The 24,343-nt window shown below is 48.9% G+C and overlaps 1 protein-coding gene across 1 annotated transcript; it reads right to left on the bottom strand.

Moving 5' to 3' along the window:
* Positions 1–6,225: 6,225 nt before the first annotated feature.
* Positions 6,226–23,947, bottom strand: SLC35B4 (solute carrier family 35 member B4). Its single transcript, XM_066551064.1, has 10 exons — positions 23,805–23,947; positions 16,816–16,929; positions 16,250–16,352; positions 14,613–14,662; positions 13,159–13,240; positions 11,761–11,821; positions 11,263–11,372; positions 10,309–10,384; positions 9,549–9,624; positions 6,226–9,121 (listed from the first exon to the last, which is right to left on the bottom strand). Exons 1-10 carry the CDS (start codon positions 23,879–23,881, stop codon positions 8,869–8,871), a joined length of 1,002 nt encoding a protein of 333 aa, XP_066407161.1. The 5' UTR covers positions 23,882–23,947; the 3' UTR covers positions 6,226–8,868.
* Between the last annotated feature and the right edge of the window lie 396 nt (positions 23,948–24,343).

The raw sequence follows: 24,343 nt of genomic DNA, 5'->3' as shown, positions 1-24,343 counted from the left end.
AGCTCCATCCTTCCATAATCCAGGGATTTCCTGGATGCACCTTGGAATGTGTTTCCATTCCCCACCCTGCAGGAACTTGTGGGAATATTGAAATTTTTTAGCCATTGATTTATTTATTTTTAACCTTCTCCAGGTCCTGTGGTGATGACTCCCACAGGTTTTTGTCCCACTTTTTATCTCCTCTCCTTGGGGTTTCCAGCCGCAATCCTTGGCTTCGTTTGTTGCCGCTCAATTCTTGCACGAGGGGAAATCCCAAAATTCCTGGAAGGAGGTTTTGGGTCGGGTCTGATCTCCCAGGAATCTTGGGATGGGATGAGGGGAAAGGGGCTCAAGTTCTGCCAGAGGAGGTTCAGGCTAGATTTCAGGAAAAATTCCTTCAGGTTGGATTTTGGGAAAAATTCCTTCACTGATAGAGTGGTCAGGAACTGGGACAGGTTTTCCAGGGAAATGGTGGAGTCTCCATCCCTGGAAGTGTCCAAAAAAAAAAAAATTGGATGTGACGCTTGGCAACGTGGTTTAGGATATTCAGGGTTGGACTTGATGATCCTGGAGGCCTTTTCCAACCAAAACGAACCCGTGATTCCATGGTTTCGTTTGGGTTGGTAAAATCTGGAAGAATTGCTTGGGAATGCTGTCAGTGCCTGTAGGGCTGGAAAAACCTGGAAAACCCACAGGAAAATGGGATTCCCTGGAGGCTGAGCTGCAGGGAAACCCTGGGAACCAAGGGGGAGAAGGTAATTTATGGGAAAATGGAGTGATTTATGGGAAAATGGAGTGATTTATGGGAAAATGGAGTGATTTATGGGAAAATGGAGTGATTTATGGGAAAATGGAGTGATTTATGGGAAAATTCTATTAATGAGGAGTATTTCAGAATGAAGGTGTGAGGGTCTGCTGGCTCCAAGGGAAAAGGGAAAGGAAAAGGTCTAAGGAATTGCTGGATGTGGCACTCAGGTGGGGAAAAGTTTGAATTCCCAAATTTTCCAAACCCCACCACGTCCTGCAGTGAACTGAAACTAAAGTTTGGTTCCATGAGGACAGGAAGAGCTCAAATTCCCAACTTTTCCAAACCTTCCATGAAGTCAGAAAGAGTTCAAATTCCCAAATTTCCCAAATCCTCCACATCCTGCAATGAACTGAAACTCAGGTTTGGTTCCATGAGGTTGGGAAGAGCTTGAATTCCCAAATGTGGGAGGCAAAAGCAGAAAAAGTTGGGGAGAAATTTATAAAAAAAGACACAAAGCACAGAGAAAAACATTGTAGGGATGGTCCCCTTGGATCCCACTGAAGGCCAAAATTCCAAATCCAAACGTATTTGGATATAGATGGCTCTGATTCACTTTCTGGACAAGAAAAAGAAAAAAAAAAACCCAGTTAAAAATGATAAAAATCTCTTTTCCTCCACTTTGCACGTTTTTAGGCATTTTTAATGGCAAAGATTCCCATCAATCACCTCTGGAAAGTCTCTTGCCTAAAGCATGGAGAGACAAATCTGATTCAGGGAGGTTTTCCAAAGGGAAAAGCACTTCAGCTTGGAGTTTTTCCAGCTCATTTACAGGGATGTCAAATTTAACAACCTTAAGGAAGGGGGAGAGGGTTTAAAACAAAAAAAAAATCTGAGTTATTTCAAATTTTCCCCCAAAATATGCCTGGAGTTTTTAGGTTTTAGTATTTTTGACAAGTTCCAACACACACAGGCAGTTGGAGCAGCAAGAAAAAAAATTGGCATTCATCCCTCCAAAAAAAAAAAACCAAAGAAAACCCAAAACCCAAAAAACCCAACTTGGCAGAGGAAAATAAAAGGAATAAAAAATTTGGGGGAATATAAAAATTGATAAATTGATGAAAAGAAAGGAGCTGGGAAGTTTGAACCAGGGAAAAAAATCCAGGAGAAAAAAAAAAAAAATCCCCTGTATCTCATGGAAAATGAAGTGTTTGGGATGGCAGGAATTTCTCCTCTCCATCCAGAGAAACAGGGATAATTTCTGGAAAGCTCCAAAAATGAGACACATTTCAGCAAATAATTGGAATTCCTGGGAAAAAAATTCTCTGGGAAAAATCCCTCTCTGCTGAGGAGGGAGCAGCAGGAAGAGTTGGGGGAGCTGGAGGTTTTTGATGGAATAAATAATCCCAAAAATGGGACAATTTAAGGAGAGGAGACTCAGCCCTTCAAAAACTCCTAAGATATCTCAGGGGTTCATTTTGGTTATTTTTAAGTGACGTGATAGAACACAAAAATGGGGAATTTAAAGCAAAAAACCCACAAAATCTTCCCAAGAGTGGAAGGAAAAACTCCTCCAGCTGCATAATTCCAGGGGTGGAAGCGGGAAATTCCTCTGGAATTCCTGCTGGGCACATTCCCAAAAAAGGTGAAGGAGCTGAGATGGGAAGTTTTGGGGCTGAGGGATTTAGGACAGGAGGTGCCTGTCCCAGCAGGGCTCTGGGTCGGATCAGTTTGGGATTCAGGCACCCAAAAGGATTTCATTTGTCCCCATAAATACTCACCCCTGCCACAGCAATAAAAACAATGGGGAGAATTCCAAATCCCAGGATCTGTTCCCTGGTTTTCCCTCACGATGGGGCTGAGTCTCTGTTTGTGTCCTCAGCTGGGCTCTGCTGGAATCCTGGAATGGTTTGGGTGGGAAGGGACCTCAAACTCCTTCAGTTCCACCCTCTGGACACTTCCCACCATCCCAGGCTGCTCCAGCCTGGCCTGGGGCACTGCCAGGGATGCAGGGGCAGCCCCAGCTGCTCTGGCAATTCCAGCCCACCAGGAATTCCTCATTGCCAAGATCCCATCCCTGGCTGCCCTCTGGCACTGGGAGCCATTCCCTGGGTGCTGTCCCTGCAGGCCTTGGCCCCAGTCCCTCTGCAGCTCTCCTGGAGCCCCTGCAGGCCCTGTCAGGGGCTCTGAGCTCTCCCTGGATCCTTCTCCTCTCCAGGGGAGCACCCCCAGCTCTCCCAGGCTGGCTCCAGCCCTGGAGCAGCTCCATGGGTTCCTCTGGATTCTCTCCAGGTGCTGCTGCTGTAGGATCCAGCACTGGATGCAGAATTCCAGCCATGTCAGTCTCTTTTTCCTTTTGCTTCCATCCCTGCCCAGCTCTCCCAGACAAGACCACTTCCACCTTCATCCCCACTCTTGGGAGTTGCTCCCTCCTGCATGAAACCAGCCAAGTTTTCCCAGAATTTCCTCATCCTGGGGTACAGAATCCTGCAAAATCCTTGAGCCTCTTGAGTGGCCTCAGCGATTCATTCTTCTCCTACTTACAGGAAACTTTAAACTTTCCAGTGCAGGAATTGTATCTTTATTTGGATGTTGTCTTATATATCAAGAGTTCTATTACTGTTATGGTGCAAGGATTCCACACTGCCAGGGTTTTGTACCTCCTCGATGTTTCTTGCAGGCAGCTCCTCAAGCACTGACTGTTCCTGGTCCTTGCAGTCACCATCTGACTCCGGCTCCCACCAATCCACTCTTTTACACCACTGTTCTTATTGGCTACAGGCATGGCCTGTTAACATCAGGCCTGCTCCTGATCTTTAGTAATTGGTCCAGCTGCAACTCTTTGGGGGATAAGATTACATTCTATACCACCTTCATTTACCCATGCTGTATCCCCCTACAATTCCCCCTTTTTCTTTTAATTAAAGACTTACAGCATTACCAGGTGTACATATTCAAATAAATTAACATTATGATATATTCATATGTTTCATTTAGAACTGGGAGTTATGCAAATGTTCAAACAGCATATTACAGCACAGATATATATATATTTCTAAATGTTAGTTCAGTCCTATAGCTTTTCCCAATTTACAAAGCACTTATCTTCAAAGTCTTTTACACTCATATTTAACAAACACCAAGAGCCGTAACTGATATATTTTGCCAGTAGTTTAGTACTCAAATCCTGCTTCCCTGAATCTACGGGGTTATATGGTCAAATCCTGGTTCCCCGAATCCACAGGGCAAATAGAGTTTAATACTGAATCACATCGGGGTCACCACTTGTTCTCGTATCATTATGGTGCAAGGATTCCACACCCCCAGGGTTTTGTACCTCCTCGATGTTTCTTGCAGGCAGCTCCTCAAGCACTGACTGTTCCTGGTCCTTGCAGTCACCATCTGATCCCACCAATCCACTCTTTTACACCACTGTTCTTATTGGCTACAGGCATGGCCTGTTAACATCAGGCCTGCTCCTGATCTTTAGTAATTGGTCCAGCTGCAACTCTTTAGGAGATAAGATTGCATTCTGTACCACTTCCATTTACCCATGCTGTATCCCCCTACATTTGGATTCTACAGGGCTGAGGATACGGGTGGAGGATAAATATTCATCTTATTTCCCAGCTGGAAAAAGGAATTATTTGTTTTCCGTGAGCAGGGGCTTGCCTGCATTTGTTTCAGAGAATGATATTGGAACATAATCTCCTATTTTTGAATCAATTCTTGAGCCCTGAGCTTCCAAAACTTCCACCTGTGAGATCCCACGTGTTGGGGCCAGGGAATGCAGCCCTTGCATGGAAATAGGAAAAGGGATTTTAAAAGCACCAGGGAGAAGCTGAAGTTCCTAGACTCAACAAATTATCGATTTATTGCCTTTTCTCCCTCAGCTTTTCTGCCATTCCCAGGCTACAGATCAAGTTTCTAACCCGAAATTCAAATTCCTAGCCCAAAATTTAATTTCCTAACCCAAAACATCTGGATCGTGCTGCCCTTTCCTGCATCCTGAAGTGTGGAACATCTGGCTGGGGTTGAAGGCAGAATTCTGCCTGGATTATATTTTTAATATTTACATTCCTCCTCCCAGATTTTTTCAGGGAATTCTGGTTTTATTGGCAGGGAAGAGTGTGTGAATTACAGCAGAGTCCAACCTTAAATTGGTCAGGGTCAAACTGAGCCTGGAGTTTTACAGAGGATTTAAAGCTTTTGGAACAACCTCACATTCTGATGTTTTGGGGGTTTGAATACTTTTGGAGAACCTCAGAGGAAGATTTGAGTCTTTTTGGGGAACGTCAAATTCCGATGGTTTGAGGATTTGAGTCTTTGGAGAACATCAAATTCTGATTTGGGATTTTGAGTCTTCGTGAAGAACCTCAGTCTCTGATTTGAATCTTTTCAGAAAACCTCAAATTCTGATGGTTTGAAGATTTGAGTCTTTTTGGAGAACCTCAGATTCTGGTGGTTTGGGCATTTAAAGTTTTTTGGATAACCTCAAATTCTTATTTAAGTATTTGAGTTTTTGGGAGAACCTGACAGTATGATGTCTTGAGGATTTGAGTCTTTTTGGAGAATCTCATATTCTAATGGTTTGAGGATTTGAATCTTTTTTGAGAACCTCAAATTCTGATTTAAGGATTTGATTTTTTTTGGGGGGGAGAACCTCAGATTCTGATGTTTTGAGGATTTAAAGTTTTCTGGAGAACCTGAAATTCCGATTTGAGGATTTGAGTCTTTTTGGAGAACCTGAAATTCTGATTTAAGTATTTGAGTTTTTGGGAGAACCTGACAGTCTGATGTTTGAGGATTTGAGTCTTTTTGGAGAATCTCAGATTTTGATGGTTTAAGGACTTGAGTCTTTTTGGAGAACCTCAAATTCTGATTTCAGGATTTGAGTTTTTTGGGAGAACCTCAAATTCTGATGCTTTGAGGATTTGTGCCTTTTTGGAGAACCTCAAATTTTAACAGTTTAAGGACTTGAGTCTTTTTGGAGAACCTCAGTTCCTCATGGTTTGAGATTTTGAGTCTTTTTGGAGAACCTCAGATTCTGATGAAGATTTGAATCTTGCCTGGCACCCCAAATCTGGACATTAATGAGGATTTGAGTCTTGCTGGGAGACCTCAAATCCCAAATTTCCCCTTTCCCAGCTGCTCCCGGCTCCCATCGGTGCAGAATTTAGGGAAGCTTGGATCTGATGGTGGGATCTTCTCCAGAACTTCACCCAGCCAGGCTGAGTCTTTGCTATTTTCTCTTATATTAGAGAAAAATGGTGAGTTGTTACTTAGATTGGATATTCATGGAAAATTTCTTCATGGGAAGGGTTGGGACAGGGCAGTGGAGTCCCCATCCCTGGGGGTGGAGGTGGCACTTGGGGACATTCATCAGTGGTGGCCCTGGCACTGCTGGGTGATCTTAGAGGGCTTTTCCAACCCAAACGATTCCATAGTTCCATTGATTTTCCAGCCACCAGCAAAGCAGGAAATGAGACACACACCCAGCAGCCGCTGAAGAGGATACAGATTTATTTCACTTTAAAAAAAACAACTCAAACCCCACCCCAAACCCAACCAGCCACCCCAAAAGCGGCTGGGCTCCTTCCCTTCTCCAGCCTCTGCTAAAAAATAGGTGCTCTGGTCTCTACACAAACATTAAACCCACACTAATCAGCAGCCCCAGCCTGGAGGGGGAGCCTGGGTTAATTAATTTTGGCTACCAAGGCCCCTCTGCCAGGACCTTTCCTGCTCTGTCCTGCAGTGGGAGGGAATTGCTGCCACTCCTGTGGCTCCATAAATACCCCAAACGCACTCGTCATGCTGGAAGTTAAAAAATGCCCCTGACAGCAACTAACAACCCAAGGTTGATGTGTTGGGAGTGAAAAGCACATGGTAAAAAACCAAAAAACAGGAGTGCCCAAATCCCCCAAATGTTCCCGTGTCTCATGGGAACGGGGGACAACGTGCAAGGTCCTGGAGAGGCAGAGGGACCCAGAGGATGCACAGGATGTGACACCTGGGAGCAGCTCCATGTCAGCTCTGCTCAGCCCCCGGACCCTCAATCCCTGGATAAAACAACCCCTGGATCCCACAATCCCTGGATAAAGCAATCCCTGGATCCCGCAATCCCTGGATCCCACAATCCCTGGATAAAGCAATCCCTGTATCCTACAATCCCTGGATAAAGCAATCCCTGGATAAAACAATCCCTGGATCCCACAATCCCTGTATCCAACAATCCCTGGATCCTGCAATCCCTGGATCCTGCAATCTCTGGATCCTACAATCCCTGGATCCAACAATCCCTGGATAAAGCAATCCCTGGATAAAACAATCCCTGGATCCCACAACCCCTGTATCCAACAATCCCTGGATCCTGCAATCCCTGGATCCTGCAATCTCTGGATCCTACAATCCCTGTATCCAACAATCCCTGGATCCCGCAATCTCTGGATCCTACAATCCCTGTATCCAACAATCCCTGTATCCAACAATCACTGGATCCCACAATCCCTGGATCCTACAATCCCTGGATCCCGCAACCCCTGGATAAAACAATCCCTGGATGCTACAACCCCTGTATCAAGCAATCCCTGGATCCCGCAATCCCTGGATCCCGCAATCCCTGGATCCCGCAATCCCTGGATCCCGCAATCCCTGGATCCCGCAATCCCTGGATCCTGCAACCCCTGGATAAAACAATCCCTGGATGCTACAATCTCTGGATAAAACAATACCTGGATAAAACAACCGCAGGATCCCACAATCCCTGGATCAAACACCCCCGGACCTGGAGTTACAGCTCCGGTGTTTCCCCGCCGTGTTTGATCTCTGAAGAACCTCACCAGTTACTCCCTGCTCCCAGAATCCTCCATCCCAAATTTCTGTTGGCTTCCCCACCTCGCCAGTCCCAGCTGAAGCTCCGTGTGAAGAGGAAAATCAGGGATAAAGGTTTTGCCTCTCTCTGGGTGCCTCCTGGAGCCACCACAAACAGCTGGAACAACACCTGTCCTACTCCAGGTCAGCCTCCCCATCCACAAATCCCTGCAAAAATCCCATGGCACTTGAAATTCAGCTTTTTCAGGCTCAGGAAAAATGGAAACGGAAAAAAAAAAATCCTTCAGGACGTTGGGATGGAGCTGCAGGTCCTGGCAGCACCATGCTGGCTCTGGGTGGGATGGAATTCCTTTTTCCCACACTGGGATTTGGGGCTGGGGCTAAACCAGTGCTCCCAGCACAGCATGGAGCCTTTCCCTTTTCCCACTCTGCTCCCAGCAAGGATGAGGCCATGGAAAGCTGGGAAGGGGATTATCCCAGAGAGCTGATTAAAAAATAGAGGGAGGAAGTTTTGGAAAGGTGGCCTTGGCTCAGGGAATGCCTGGCAGGGAGGTGCTGCCTTTCCATCACTTTGGGATTTTTTTTTCCCATCATTTTTCCTTTGCTGTTCAAGCCCCTTCACCCCTCCACTGTCCCAGCTGAGCAGGGACAGCAGCATCACCACGGGAACAAGGTGCTGCTCCAGGAAAACTGCAGGGAAGCTCCAGGAAAAGCAGCCAGGGGTGGCACTGAGGGACAGGGAGCCTCTGTGCCAGGCTGGCACAAAAGCCACGAGGAAGCTGATCCCAAGGGATGGGAGGAGAACTGGGAGAGGAAGCCCAGGATGGCAGACTGGGAGCTCCAGCCGGGGCTGTATCCCACATCCTCCCAGCACAGGGATCAGGGATTCCCGCTGGAATGGGGCTCAGCCACCAGCTCCAGACACGGGGGCGATTAAAGGACGGCACCAAACTGGCTCAGGGTCCAGCTGATCCAAGGCAACAGCCATGGAATTTGGGCTCCCAGGTTCCCAACAAAGCTCTGGATCAGCTTCTCCTTAAAAAGGGTTATTCCAATGGGAAAGGAAAAAAAAAAAACAAAAACAAAAAAGAAGCAAAAGGGGTTGCCTAAAAAATGCCAACTCGCAAAAATGCCCAGATTGTTTCTCCATGATCCTTTCCCCAAGTTCCCAGTGGAGGCTCCCCATTCTCCCAGGAGCTTGGCACAGCCAACACCTCCCCTGGTACAAAAACACCCCCTGGATTGGGGGGGGCTCCCTGCTGCTCTGCTGTTCTGGCAAACACCCAAAAGCTCCCTGCGGGAATTCCCTGGATTCACTGCTCCTTGGGCCTGCCCCGGCTGCGGCAGCGCGCCAGGAGGGGCCCCAGGCTGTTCCACAGCTCCGTGTACATCAGGGTGCCCACGAAGACAAAGGCAGTGCCCAGCCAGTGCCAGCCCGTGAAGGGGTTCTGGAAGTACAGGATGGAGAAGATGAGGCTGACGAACTTGCGCAGCGTCACCACCAGCGTGACCGTCAGGGACGTGCACTCCGTGGTCAGGATGAAAACGCCGCGGATGCAGACGTACCTGGGGGCAGGAGCTAAGGGACGGCAGGCACGGAAACTGGGATTCCCTTTGGGAATGGGCAGCCCCCTGTGGATGGGGGAAATTCCCTCCTGGGATCAGCTGGGCTGGAACGGGACACATCAAACTCAGGGAAACCCCAAATCTCAGATGTCCCCAGTAGAGCAGCCAGGGCTCAGTTGGACAAGGGAGGCTCCAAACTCCTCCATTTTCATGGAGCAGAAGTCCCAAAATCCCAGAACAAACCAGGCTGGAAAAGACCTTTGAGATCACTGAGTCCAGCCTAAAAAAACAGAAGCTCCCTTTCCCTGCATTTCTGGAGTTCCAGCACCAGCAGCTCCCGAGGGCAGGGAAGCCTCCAAGGATTGAGAAGGCGGCCCCAGCCCTGCTGTGCCGCCCCATAAAAGGTGGGATCAAGGATAAAGGATACTGGGTGATGACGTTCATCAGGAGGTAGAACCACATGATGGGCAGGGTCAGGCCGATCACCGGCACCTGGAACAGCTCTGCAGGGAAAAAGGGAACCAAAAAGGGAAAAAGAATAGGATGAGGTCACTGCTGGAGGAGCCTCTCTCCTTGCCAGGCCTAAGCATGACCCAGGATTCCCTGCAGCCTTACACAGCCTGCAATTCCAGAGGGAAGAAGGGAAAATAAGAAAAAATGTTAGGAGGAAAGCTCTGTCTTGGTCTGGTGCTGGAGGAATCCTCTCTGTTCCCACAGCAAATCCTGGGGAGCACCAGCAAAAAAAAAAAAAAAAAAATCCCAGCAGGTCCTTGTTTACATCCCTTATTGAGGATGAGGCCCTGGTTCTCCCATTTCTGAGCTCCCACGTTCCTTTTTCCCAGGGATCCCTCTTGGATGTGGCTGGTGTGTGGGAATTGGTAAGAAACTTGGAATTATGGAATGGTTAAAATTCCACCCATGCCATGGCAGGGACACCTCCCAGTGTCCCAGGCTGCTCCAGCCCCAGTGTCCAGCCTGGCCTTGGGCACTGCAGGGATGCAGGGGCAGCCCCAGCTGCTCTGGCAATTCCAGCCCAGCCAGGAATTCCTTCCTGAAATTCCTCAAAATCCAAAAGGCCTGGAACACCCCAAGATGCCAGCATGCACAAGTGCAGGAATGAACTTCCCAGAGGATCTTCCAGAGGATGGGAAGGCCCAGGAGCAGGGATCCCTGAGCACAGCACTCACCAGACTGGCTGAAGAGCACGGCGTGCTGGTAAATGTTGGGAGCCAGGAGCAGGAATCCAGGGAGCGGCAACGCGTGCTGGGGGGAGAAACAAATCCAGGGTGGGATCAGGGGAGGGGAATCCAGCCCAATTCCCTGCTGGAAAGCAGCTGGATCACAGCAGGCTCCTCACTGCTCCCTCCTGCCAGTGTGGGATCCTTTCTGTGCCCAGTGCAGGAGTGGGAAGGGTGTCACAGACATCTTTTATGAAAAAACAAGGATTGGATCTCCTTGGCAGGGGACCTCCTCTTGGTTTCTTTTCAGTGTGTGACCAGAAGCCAAATGCCTCTGGAAATGCCATCCATCCTGCAGCAAATCCCACTGGTTTAACTGGGACCAGGAGCCCAGCTCCAGGGCTTGACTGCAGGAGCACAACCACCCCTCACAGGCCATGTGGGACTGGTCTCCTTCAGTGTGGGCTGGTTTTATCCCTTTGAACCTCTCCTGATCCCAGATATTCCACCCCTGGGACGTGCTGTGGGAAAAGACCTCCCTGCAGCCATGATATTTTCTGAAAAATCCTTTCCTGAGGATTTTTGCTCCTGAGAAGCTGAGAGGCCTCAGGAACAAAATGTATCCAATGGTTATCTGCTGCTGTGGAATGCAACAGGTGCATCTGGGATTGGGCTCATGGGGTTGTTTCTAATTAATGGCCAATCACAGCTCAGCTGGCTCGGACTCTCTGTCTGAGCCACAAGCCTTTGTTATCATTCTTTGTTTTTCTATTCTTAGCCAGCCTTGTGATGAAATCCTTTCTTCTCTTCTTTTAGTGTGGTTTTAATGTAATATATATCATAAAATAATAACTCAGCCTTCTGAAACATGGAGTCAGATCCTCGTCTCTTCCCTCCTCCTCAGACCCCTGTGCACAAGGTCACAGAAGGGAGCTCGGAGCAGGGGGAGCCCCAGGGACTCACGTTGTAGAACAGGGCTTCCTTGGAGTGCTTCCCAAATTTCTTGTACAGTGTCTCCTGGAAAATGCCCATCCTGGCAGACATCAGCAGGGCAAAGGTGAGGGCAGCAATACCTGCAAGGGAAGCACAGCTCTGCAGCTTCAATCACCAAATTTGGCTTTCAGGGGGGAAAAAAACCCCAAACAAACTGCCCAGGCTTGGTAAGAAAACTGATAACGGTTTTGGGGTTTGATTACAGGTCTCCAAGAGATCCCTTAAAAATACCAGGGATGCAGTTTGTGCCACCACTGATAACAATCAATGCCAGATTTCCCAAAGAGCCACCAACAGACCCAGGGTGGAGGTAGGGAACCACAGATAAAGCCTCATCTGTGAAATCCTGTGCAGAGGAACACCTGGAGCAGCCCCAGCCCCTCTCCCTCTCTGCTCCAGGCAGGGCGGCCTTTGCCAAGAGAATTCCAAGAATCCTGGCAGTATCCCAGAAATGTGGCCCTCACGTACCCAGCAACCACCAGAGGAAAGCCTGGGGTCCATCCTCTTGACTTGAGCTGGAGTCAGATGCCTGAAGGGAGACACAAGAGTCACCAAGAGCCACCAGGTCCCTGCAGCAGCCCCAGGGAATGCAGATTCCAGCAAAAAAAAAGTGGCAGAGTCTGATCAAATCAGGATTTTGCCTGAAAGGAACGGCCTGGTTTGATGAGACTGAACTTTTTTAACTTTAACTATTAACTTTAACTTTTAACTTTTTTAACTTTTTTAATTACAAAAGTAATTAGCGTTGCTTTTCAAGCCCTCAAAACCAGCCCATTCCCAGATCCCTGTGTGGGGAGGTATCTCCATCCCATTCCCAGGTTCCTGTGCTCCCATCCCATTCCCATGTTCCTGTGTCCCCATTCCCATTCCCAGGTTCCCGTGTCCCCATCCCATTCCCAGGTTCCTGTGTCCCCATTCCCACATTCCTGTGTCCCCATTCCCACGTTCCTGTGTCCCCATTCCCAGAGATGACTCTCTAGGAAGGAATAAGAGCCCTGGCCAAGCCCATCAGGAGCTAAAACCAGGCCTAAAACCAGGCCTAAAACCAGGCCTAAACCAGGCTTGTGGTTAAGCAATTGAGGAGATGAGGCTGAGGGCACAGCTCCAGCTGGAGTTGCCTCAGCTCTCTCCCCGTGCTCCAGGGAAAATCAGATTTATTCACCTTTGCCACCGGTGTCAGCTCTGCCCCAGGCTCCAGCCCTGCTGGGAGCTGATGTGGATTAACTCAGAGCCAAGGCTGCAGAGCCCAGCCCTCCCCCAGCCACCCTGAGGGTGAAAAGCTCTGAAATGATGGGGAATTTGGAGCTCTGACAGCTCCCTTTCGTTTCCAGCCTCTCTGAGCTGGATTAAGTGCAGCCAATTTTCACTTTGTGCCATTTTTTTGTCATCAGCTGACAGGGTCAGGCCGTGGGTGCTGACCCAGGGAAAGCTCTGAGTGTGCTCCACGTGGATTTGCTTCCCTCCCTCCTGCTCTCCAAGCACGGGCACTTTATTTAAAGGTCAGGCTGGATGACAAGAGGAAAAACCCAGCCTGAAAGGCAACAATCTTTTGTGGGATGGAAGGAGGGAAGATTTCTGATGGATTTTTGTTTAGGATTCACCTGCTCCTGCCTGCCACACCAGGCAAGGAAAAGCAGCTTCTTTCTGTTACCTCTGAGGCCAAAAAAAAAAAAAAGATTTATTTCCAAAAAGCAGCGTGAGCAGGTGAAGATTTCATTTTGTTACACCTGTAATAAAATGAAATCCCACAGGAAAATAGAACCAGGAGGAAAAGCTCTTGGGGAGCAGATGCAGAGGTAGGAGACACCTCCATGAAAAATCAGGCTAAGGGAATTGCTGAGGTTCCTTGTCCCTTCCCATCCTTACCACTTGCTTTGCAGACATGAAGGTGCAGGTGAAGATGCCCAGGGACACCAGGGCTATGGAGCTGTACTTGGACACGCTGTACCTGCACGGGGGACAAGGGACACGTCACCAGCCCCACCTGGCTCACATCCATCCCTGCCTGCCTGGGTTCCTGCTCCAAACCTGGGATGAGGGGCACATTCCCACCTCCATTCCACCATTGCCATTCCCCACATTCCCACCTCCTAACCCTGGCAGGGCCCGCTGACTCCAGCTCAGCACCTCAGGAAGCTTTTCTGCCCACATTTATCCCAACACTTCTCCCAGTTTATCCCACAGCTCCAGCCTTGGCTCTGTGCAGGCACAGCTCAGAGTTATCAATGTTATTAATGTGTTATCAGCGTGTTATCAGCGTGTTATTAATGTGTTATCAACATGTTATCAGCATGTTGTTAATGTGTTATCAACATGTTATCAGCGTGTTATTAACGTGTTATCAACATGTTATCAGCATGTTGGTAATGTGTTATCAACATGTTATCAGCGTGTAATTAATGTGTTATCAACATGTTATCAGCATGTTGTTAATGTGTTATCAACGTGTTATCAGCGTGTTATTAATGTGTTATCAACATGTTATCAGCATGTTATTAATGTGTTATCAACATGTTATCAGCGTGTTATTAATGTGTTATCAGCATGTTATTAAGGTGTTATCAGCATGTTATTAATGTGTTATCAACATGTTATCAGCGTGTTATTAAGGTGTTATCAGCATGTTATTAATGTGTTATCAACATGTTATCAACATGTTACCAGCATGTTATTAATGTGTTATCAACATGTTACCAGCATGTTATTAATGTGTTATCAGCGTGTTATTAATGTGTTATCAACATGTTATCAGCGTGTTATCAATGTGTTATCAACATGTTATCAGCATGTTATCAATGTGTTATCAACATGTTATCAGTGTGTTATCAGCATGTTATCAACATGTTATCAGTGTGTTATTAATGTGCTATCAACATGTTATCAATGTATTATCAACATGTTATCAGTGTGTTATTAATGTGTTATCAACATGTTATCAGTGTGTTATCAGCATGTTATCAACATGTTATCAGTGTGTTATTAATGTGTTATCAACACGTTATCAGCATGTTATCAGCATGTTATCAGCACTGCTGGAGGCCCAATCCCCAGCAGAAGGGAGGCACTGAGCTCCCCCCCAAGCACAGCATCCAGAAAAGCCAGCAGTGAACACAGCTGTGGAAAATCTCTTCCCAAATTCCAGCCAAGAAAGGAGGGAGAGGTGGGAATGCACAAGGAGCTATTCCAGCCTCTGTGCCATGCTCTCTGTCCCAGTTTCCCACCATTAAAATCAGAATATTTAACAGGAAAAGTGATGGCACAAAACACCCAGCAGGATTTAATCCGGAGCATTCCGTAAAGAGATGAAGTTTGGGATTTACCTTTTCTTCAGGATGATGATCCCTAGAGCCATGCTTGCTATGAGAGAACCCTGGGAGAATAAAAAAGAAGAGAAAACAAAACAGGAGGTCAGCAGGCCAGAATGCCCCAGCTTGGGATGCTCATCCCAAAGGGACACTGCAAGAACACCAAGAGAAACTCCAGGTTTGGAGCAGGAAAACTGACAGGGAGAAAGGAACAGCTTCCTTGAGCTTGGATATTGGGAAAACTCCAGCCCTGGGGGGATTTGCAAGCCCTGTGGATGTGGCACTTGGGGACAGGGGGCAGTGGTGGCCTGGCAGTGCTGGGAATGGTTGACTCCATGAGTTCAAAGTTCTTTTCCTGCCTCAATGAGTCCATGATTGTGAGTCCCTTCACCCAGGAGGAGGTGAGCTGGGTGCCTTGGGAACAAGGATTGGATCTCCTTGGCAGGGGACCTCCTCTTGGTTTCTTTTCAGTGTGTGACCAGAAGCCAAATGCCTCTGGAAATGCCATCCATCCTGCAGCAAATCCCACTGGTTTAACTGGGACCAGGAGCCCAGCTCCAGGGATTGACTGCAGGAGCACAACCACCCCTCACAGGCCATGTGGGACTGGTCTCCTTCAGTGTGGGCTGGTTTTATCCCTTTGAACCTCTCCTGATCCCAGATATTCCACCCCTGGGACGTGCTGTGGGAAAAGACCTCCCTGCAGCCATGATATTTTCTGAAAAATCCTTTCCTGAGGATTTTTGCTCCTGAGAAGCTGAGAGGCCTCAGGTACAAAATGTAACCAATGGTTATCTGCTGCTGTGGAATGCAACAGGTGCATCTGGGATTGGGCTCATGGGGTTGTTTCTAATTAATGGCCAATCACAGCCCAGCTGGCTCAGACTCTCTGTCCAAACTTTTGTATTGACTCTTTCCTGTTCTATTCTTAGCCAGCCTTGTGATGAAATCCTTTCTTCTCTTCTTTTAGTGTAGTTTTAGTATAATATATACCATAAAATAATAAATCAGCCTTCTGAAACCTGGAGTCAGATCCTCGTCTCTTCCCTCATCCCCAGACCCCTGTGCACACGGTCACACCTCCCACCAGGAGATTTTGTTACTCCCAACAGCTGGGGCTCCATTTCCTTGGGGTTTAAAAGATCTTTTAGCCTGGCACTCATCCACACTTAAGTTAAGATGCAGTTTAATGGTTTTTTTTTTCCTCAAAGCAAAGACCTGTGCAGGTGGAATTAATCCCAAATCCCAGATCCATGCTCTCTGACCATGATGTTCCAAGACCAGAACATGAACCACTCGGTGGCAGGGAAAGCTGGATCCCTTTGGCCATCCAGAGTTCCGGATTGGTTTTGTCAGAATCTGCCAGGAGCTGCCACTTCTCTCTCAGCTCTGGAATTCCAAAGCCTGTCCGAGCCTGTTTCCCTGCCTGTCCATTAAGCTGGAGTTTAATGATCAACACCATGAGGTGAAACCTTTGGAGCTGAGCTTTGGAGCGAGGCTGCTCTTCCCAGCAGCTGCAATTCAGGATCTCCACGGGGGCTTGGTGCTCTCTCAGGACACGTGGAGCAGGGACAGTTCCAGCAGAAAGGATGGAATGGGGGCCCCAGGAGGATGAGGAGGATGAGGATGAGGAGGATGAGGAGGGGGCTCACCGAGCGGAAGATCATGTGCAGCGGCATGGCGATGTTCAGGTTCAGGGCGTAGTTATTGACCACGCTGACGGTGAAGAACATGGCCACCATGATGAAATAGTTCCTGAAACGGGGAAAAATACCTGGGAGATGTGCAGGAACCTCCCTGAGATGCTGAGAGACCCCTCAGGAATGCACAGAGAGGTGTGGAGCAGGGCAGAGCTCTTGGCTCTGTCACCGAGCCTGTCCCCAGCGGAAAAATGTGAAGTGAATTTGGGTGATTTTTGAGGAAAACTTTCCCTTCCCACTCCCACCACACCAAATCCCAGAGCTGAAAAGCTCTTGAAGCACAACAAACTCTGTGCAAAACTCTGCCCCGTGCCTGTGACAGGGAATGGCCACTTCCCATTGAAAATTCCTGATAAAAGAGTGTGGATTTTACCCGGCCTGACAGCTTCCCAAGGCGGCTCTGCAGAGGATGGACGCCATTTCCAGAGGACAAGAGGAAAATCCATTTCATGAAAAGCTTTTTGGAGATAGGAGAAAGATCCAGGCAACCCCTGCTCGGGCAAACCCTGGGACTGTACCTGATGGGGATGGCCGGGCGCTTCCTGCCCAAGTTGGCCTCGAAGATGAAACCTTCCACAGCGATGAACAGGAACTGGGAGAAGGTGACGATGTTCCCACAGCCTGGGAACCGCCTGCAGCCAGGAGAGACAGGCGTCAGAGCCACCCATGGGCAACTAACACTGGCACCAGCAAAGACTGGGAATCCTGTCCCTGTGCCCAGAGTCCTGTCCCTATTCCCAGAGTCCTGTCCCTGTGCCCAGAGTCCTGTCCCTATTCCCAGAATCCTGTCCCTTTTCCCAGAATCCTGTCCCTTTTTCCAAACTCCTGTCCCTATACCCAGAATCCTGTCCCTTTTTCCAAAATCCCAACCCTTTTCCCAGAATCCTGTCCCTTTTTCCAAACTCCTGTCCCTGTGCCCAGAATCCTGTCCCTATACCCAGAATCCTGTCCCTTTTTCCAAAATCCCAACCCTTTTTCCAGAATCCTGTCCCTTTTTCCAGAATCCTATCCCTTTTCCCAGAATCCTATCCCTTTTCCCAAACTCCTGTCCCTTTTTCCAAACTCCTGTCCCTTTTTCCAGAATCCTATCCCTATTCCCAGAATCCTGTTCCTTTCCCCATAATCCTGTGCCTTTCCCCAGAATCCCAACCCTTTTTCCAAACTCCTATCCCTTTTTCCAGAATCCTGTCCCTATTCCCAGAATCCTGTCCCTTTTTCCAAAATTCAATCCCTTTTCCCAGAATCCTGTCCCTTTTCCCAGAATCCTGTCCCTTTCCCCAGAATCCCAACCCTTTTTCCAAACTCCTGTCCCTTTTCCAAACTCCTGTCCCTTTTCCAGAATCCTGTCCCTTTTCCCAGAATCCTGTCCCTTTTCCCAGAATCCTGACCCTTTTTCCAAAATTCAATCCCTTTTCCCAGAATTGTATCCCTTTTCCAAAAATCCTGTCCCTTTTCCCATAATCCTATTCCTTTTCCCAGAATCCTGTTCCTTTCTCCAGAATCCTGTCCCTACACCCAGAATCCTGTCCCTTTTTCCAAACTCTTATCCCTTTTCCCAGAATCCTGTCCCTATTCCCAGAATCCTGTCCCTATTCCCAGAATCCTGTCCCTGTGCCCAGAATCCTGTCCCTTTTTCCAAAATCCCAACCTTTTTTCCAAACTCCTAGCCCTTTTCCCAGAATCCCGACCCTTTTCCTAGAATCCTGTCCCTTTTCCCAGAATCCTGACCCTTTTCCCACAATCCTGTCCCTTTTCCCAGAACCCAGAACCCCTTTTCCCAGAAGGACACCTACCCTGGAGGAGCTTTACTCAGGGTTTATTCACCTGAGCTTGTGCAAACTCCTGCAGGGTGTTCCCTCCAACATTTCCCAAGAGGAACAGGTCAGTCAGGTCAGGAAGGGAAAGCAAAACCTGCTGGATCTCCCTCTTTCCCATGGGAAGTGCCTTTAGGAGGGCTCTGTCCCTTCCTAAAAGCTGCTGAGTTTGTCAGAGGTCGGGTAATCTGAGGTAATCTGCTTTTCCAGGGGGAAAAGGCAGCTGGAAATTCAATATTCCTCATTCCTGCTGCAGGAGAGAAGTGCCAAGGTCAGCTCTGTGCTGGCAGAGGGTCCCTGGTTTAGGTTTGCTCAGTTCCCTCTGAAAAAGCTTCAGCTCCCCTGGGATTTCAGGATGCAAAAAACCCTTTTGGTTGTGAATTCTAGAATGGACCAAAACTCCAGGATGCAAAAACCCCTTTTGGTTGTGAATTCCAGAATGGACCAAAACTCCAGGATGCAAAAAACCCTTTTGGTTGTGAATTCTAGAACGGACCAAAACTCCAGGATGCAAAAAAACCCCTTTTGGTTGTGAATTCTAGAATGGACCAAAACTCCTCACAGGAGCCCAAAAAAGCCCTGGCAGAAATCCCACGTGACATCCACGGATCCTTTTAATGTGACACCAACTCCAGCAGGCTTCAAAATGCACAACATTCTGTCAGAGCTCAACAGGGACCCTCTCAGTCCCCCCTAGAGGGACCCAGGAGTGCAGGAACGCCACCACCACCACCTCTGAGCAAACCAAGGGTTTATCCTGTGGGGACAGGAATTCCACACCAGGGAATTCAAACAAAGCCTCCCTAAGCAGCTCCCCTGGGATTTCAGGATGCAAAAAACCCTTTTGGTTGTGAATTCTAGAACGGACCAAAAGTCCAGGATGCAAAAAACCCTTTTGGTTGTGAATTCCAGAATGGACCAAAACTCCAGGATGCAAAAAATCCCTTTTGGTTGTGAATTCCAGAATGGACCAAAACTCCAGGATGCAAAAAACCTTTTTGGTTGTGAATTCTAGAACGGACCAAAACTCCAGGATGCAAAAAACCCCTTTTGGTTGTGAATTCTAGAACGGACCAAAACTCCTCGCAGGAGCCCAAAAAAGCCCTGGAGGCAGAAATTCCACGTGACATCCATGGTTGCTCATCCACCTCTGAGCAAACCAAGGGTTTATCCTGTGGGAACAGGAATTCCACACCAGGGAATTCAAACAAAGCCTCCCTGAGCAGCTCCCCTGGGATTGGGAATTCTGGATGCAAAAAATCCCTTTTGGTTGTGAATTCTAGAACGGACCAAAACTCCAGGATGCAAAAAACCCTTTGGTTGTGAATTCTAGAACGGACCAAAACTCCAGGATGCAAAAAACCCTTTGGTTGTGAATTCTAGAACGGACCAAAACTCTTCACAGGAGCCCAAAAAAGCCCTGGAGGCAGAAATCCCACGTGATATCCACGGATCTTTTCCACGTGACACCAACTCCAGCAGGCTTCAAAATGCACCACATTCTGTCAGAGCTCAACAGGGACCCTCTCAGTCCCCCCTAGAGGGACCCAGGAGTGCAGGAACGCCACCACCACCACCTCTGAGCAAACCAAGGGTTTATCCTGTGGGAACAGGAATTCCACACCAGGGAATTCAAACAAAGCCTCCCTAAGCAGCTCCCCTGGGATTGGGAATTCAGGATGCAAAAAACCCTTTTGGTTGTGAATTCTAGAACGGACCAAAAGTCCAGGATGCAAAAAATCCCTTTTGGTTGTGAATTCTAGAATGGACCAAAACTCCAGGATGCAAAAAACCCTTTTGGTTGTGAATTCCAGAATGGACCAAAACTCCAGGATGCAAAAAATCCCTTTTGGTTGTGAATTCCAGAATGGACCAAAAGTCCAGGATGCAAAAAAACCCTTTTGGTTGTGAATTCCAGAATGGACCAAAACTCCAGGATGCAAAAAAACCCTTTTGGTTGTGAATTCTAGAACGGACCAAAACTCCTCGCAGGAGCCCAGAAAAGCCCTGGAGGCAGAAATCCCACGTGACATCCATGGTTGCTCATCCACCTCTGAGCAAACCAAGGGTTTATCCTGTGGGAACAGGAATTCCACACCAGGGAATTCAACCAAAGCCTCCCTGAGCAGCTCCAGGGAGCAGGGAAGGATTTCCTGGGAAGCAGAAGCTCAGAGGAGGCCGTGACAGGGCAGATAATGAGAAGTGGGAGATGCAGGGATTTTAGGGAATCTTTTCCCTTTTCTGCTGCAAGACAGAAACTGAGGCCAAGCATTCCTGGGAGAGTCCTGCTCCTCATGGAATACGCTGTCCCTGGATGCAGCTTTGCAGGATTCAAGCTGGGAAATGCTCTGGAAAACGGGAATTTCCAAGCTGTCTCCTCCAAATCCTCCTCTGTCAGCCCCACAGAGCTCTCAGCAGCAGCAACACCTGGGGAATGCTGGGCTGAGAAAGCAAAAGGGGAATTTTTTTGAACTGGAAAAATCCCCTTTTCCCTGCTTTTTCCAGGGATGGGCACCACCCTGAGCCACTTCCCTCTGCCCACCTGCCAGTCCCCATATTCTTCCCAGGGGAAGAATTATCCAGAAAACTTCATTATCCATAAAACTTCATTATCCACAAAACTTCATTATCCACAAAACTTCAGCCCTGAAGCTGGAAGGTCCAAAAGCTCCTGGGAGAAAGAGAAGAGACCTTGAAGCAGAGCTGGGAGCTGCAGGATTGCCAATCTTATCTCCAGCCTTATCTGCAGCCTTTCAGCTCCAGAGAGGATCACAAGGAGCTGGAAACCTGGGATAACCCCAGGCTGGGCTTTGCCAGCTCCCAGAGCCCTGGACATGACCCCATTTTATCAGCACTGTTGGCACTCAGGGTTTTGTGCTGGCTGATAAGACACAGATAAGAATTCTGGGCTCCTTTTCTGGCTTATAATCCTCACTCAGATGCACCTAAAATGAGATAAATCCTGATCTGCCAACTCTCAGTATCTGCTTCAGCTGTAGGCAACTGGAAAGAATCCTCCCAGCAAGAAAATTTCCCTGCTCTCTCTCTCTCCTACCTCACCACATGGAAAGGGAGAAAATCTGATTTTTTGGGCCTGATTATGTCCCTTGCACAGCAATTTGAGCCCCTCAAATGAAGAAATTGGAAGTTTCTTGTTCTGCCTCCACAGCCCAGCAGAAATCTTTCTCTCCTCTCCCCTGCAGCCACTCTCCACACATTTAAAGCCTTTTGTGTGCCCTCAGGCATTTCCAGACTAAACAATTCTCATTTCTTTGCTTTCCTTATAAATCCTGAGCAAATTTCTTCCCAATCGCCTTTGCTACTCCTCACCAGCCTTTTCCTGGCATCCTGCTCCAGGATTTTGCTTGTTATGGGAATATCAGAGTTGGGATATTGGGAATATCAATACTCATCTGCAGGGGAAACTTTTCCTTCCAAAACCCAATGAAATAATTGGTGTTATCCCAATTTTGGGACTAAAGGTGAGCAGGGCAAGTAAAAGGCACAGGAATTGAGATGTTAGGAGTGGAGGAATTTTAAAAGTGGATGAGAGGTGCTGCTTGAAAGAAGGTTTTGTGTGAAAAGCAGCTTTTCCTTGATGCCTGCAATTGGGACTTCTGGGATTTGCTCCTCTGGCCTTCAGTCACCTTTGAATAGCTCAGTCTTCGAACAGGGTTTAAGTTTTGGTTTAAGGTTTGCTTGGAGGAGAAATGAGTGGCAAAAAAAAGCTAAATCCAAAGGGTTTTTTTGCTTCCAAAGGGTTCATTTCTCCTCTGTCATTCAGGCAGGAAAGGCAGAGATTGGAGCAATCCCTGGAGGGAAAAACAACTCCTCCCACAAGGTCTCTTCTTCCAGGAACTGCTGCTGGATTTACCCAGGGATTGTGCACCTGGATCCCAGTTTGGAGCAAATATCCCAACTGCTGGGTTTTGCAGTCCCCTTTTTCTTTATACCCTGGGATTCTGATGGGCTGGGAGGGATGAAGGGCTGCTTTTGGAAGCTGGAGTGCACTGAGGGCTCGGGGGTGCAGCCCCACGCTGACTCACTGGGATTGCACACTCCAAACCAGCTCAGGCGTCGCTCTGTTCCCAGTCAGGCTTTCCCAGCCTTCTGAGCAGCCCCCTGCACACCCTGCCAGCCTTCCTCCAGCACGGCGAGGAAGGGGAGAGCCACAAACACACCAGGGGGAGGAAGGTGAGATCCTCAAAAACATCAGGATGAAGAAGGTGAGATGCCCAAAAACATTGGGGTGAGGAAGGTGAGATCCCAAAAACACCAGGATGAGGAAGGTGAGATGCCCAAAAACATTGGGGTGAGAAAGGTGAGATCCCCAAAATCATCAGGGGAGGAAGGTGAGATCCCAGAAAACACCAGGGTGAGTGAGGAAGGTGAGATCCCCAAAAACACCAGGGTGAGTGAGGAAGGTGAGATCCCAAAATCATCAGGGGAGGAAGGTGAGATCCCAAAAACATCAGGATGAGGAAGGTGTGATCCCCAAAATCATCTGAGTGAGGAAGGTGAGATCCCCAAAAACACCAGGGTCAGGAAGGTGAGATCCCAAAATCATCAGGGGAGGAAGGTGAGATCCCAAAAACACCAGGATGAGGAAGGTGTGATCCCCAAAATCATCTGAGTGAGGAAGGTGAGATCCCCAAAAACACCAGGGTGAGTGAGGAAGGTGAGATCCCCAAAAACACCAGGATGAGGAAAGTGAGATCCCCAAAAACACCAGGGGGAGGAAGGTGAGATCCCAAAATCATCAGGGGAGGAAGGTGAGAGCCCCAAAATCATCAGGGTGAGTGAGGAAGGTGAGATCCCCAAAAACGCCAGGATGAATGAGGAAGGTGAGATCCCAAAATCATCAGGGTCAAGAAGGTGAGATCCTCAAAAACATTGGGGTGAGGAAGGTGAGATCCCAAAAACATTGGGGTGAGGAAGGTGAGATCCCCAAAAACACCAGGATGAGGAAGGTGAGATCCCCAAAATCATCAGGGAAGGAAGGTGAGATCCTCAAAATCATCAGGGTGAGTGAGGAAGGTGAGATCGCCAAAAACATCAGGGGAGGAAGATGAGATCCCAAAAAACACCAGGATGAGGAATATGAGATCCCCAAAAACACCAGGGTGAGTGAGGAAGGTGAGATCCCCAAATTCATCACGGTGAGGAAAGTGAGATCCCCAAAATCATCAGCCTCCAACCTGAGAATTCAAGGGGACTCAGTGACTTTGCAGGTGGAAAATCGAGTGACGATCCCAGGTGGAAAACATTCCAAGCTCGCACTCCCAGGTGTACAACATTCCCTGCTGTCCCCGGGGCCAGCTCCTGCCTTGTCCCGGGGATTTCAGCGCTGCCCGGGATGGGGACAGTGGAGAGGGGACATCCCGGTGCCCGGACAGGTCACCGACACGGCCCACAGCCAGGGAACAACCCCAAAACACCCCCAAAACGCCCCAAACCCCATCAAGCAGGGACAGGAGGCGATGATCCAGCTCTGGGCTCCTTCATGAGGGGCACCAAGGCCTGAGGGGTGAAACCCCCTCAGTACCCCCACACCCCAAATCCCCCCAGTCTCCCAAACCTACCCTGACACTGCTCCGTACCTTCACACACTCTGAGGCCTCACTCCAGGAATCCCACAGCAATGGGCTCCCCTGAGCCTTTATCCCCCCCAAATCCTCCCCGCGGCCCCGCACCTGGCCAGCAGCTCCAGGAACACCACGTTGCTGCAGCAGCCGCCGAACACCAGCCCCACCGCCACGGCCGGGTGCATGGTGTCGCTCCGGGCAACGAGGCGGCGTCCCGGGCCGCGGCCGCATCCCGATCCCGGGACTCTGCCCCGCTCGCCCCGGCCCCGCCGCCCCCGCTTCCTCCGGCCGCCGGTAGTTCGCTCCCCGCCTGCCGCCTCGGGGACTACAACTCCCGGCAGGCTCCGCGCCGCCTCAGCGCGGCTCCCGGCGGGCGCCCCGCCGCGGGGCACGACGGGAGTTGTAGTTCTGGTCTGAAGGGTGTAATGGCGGCGCTGAGGTGGCGTCAGGAGGAGGCGCGGCTGCGGCGCTGATTGTGGCGGGGAGCAGCCCGTAGTTGACTTTTTGGGGTTATTTAGTGACCCCAAAACGCCAGTTAGAGGCAGTTCCTAAGGATGCTGTGCCAAAGAATTCCTTCGCTGTTCAAAATAATAATTATTATTGAAAGGGAGAGCTGGCGGTGCCTCGCCTGGAGGGGAGAAGGCTCC

This window comes from Molothrus aeneus, chromosome 5 (assembly GCF_037042795.1).
Source record: "Molothrus aeneus isolate 106 chromosome 5, BPBGC_Maene_1.0, whole genome shotgun sequence".
In the NCBI taxonomy this organism is placed as follows: Eukaryota; Metazoa; Chordata; class Aves; order Passeriformes; family Icteridae; genus Molothrus; species Molothrus aeneus.
The sequence above is the reverse complement of the archived record's forward strand: the minus strand, read 5'-3'. Positions and strand labels throughout refer to the sequence as shown.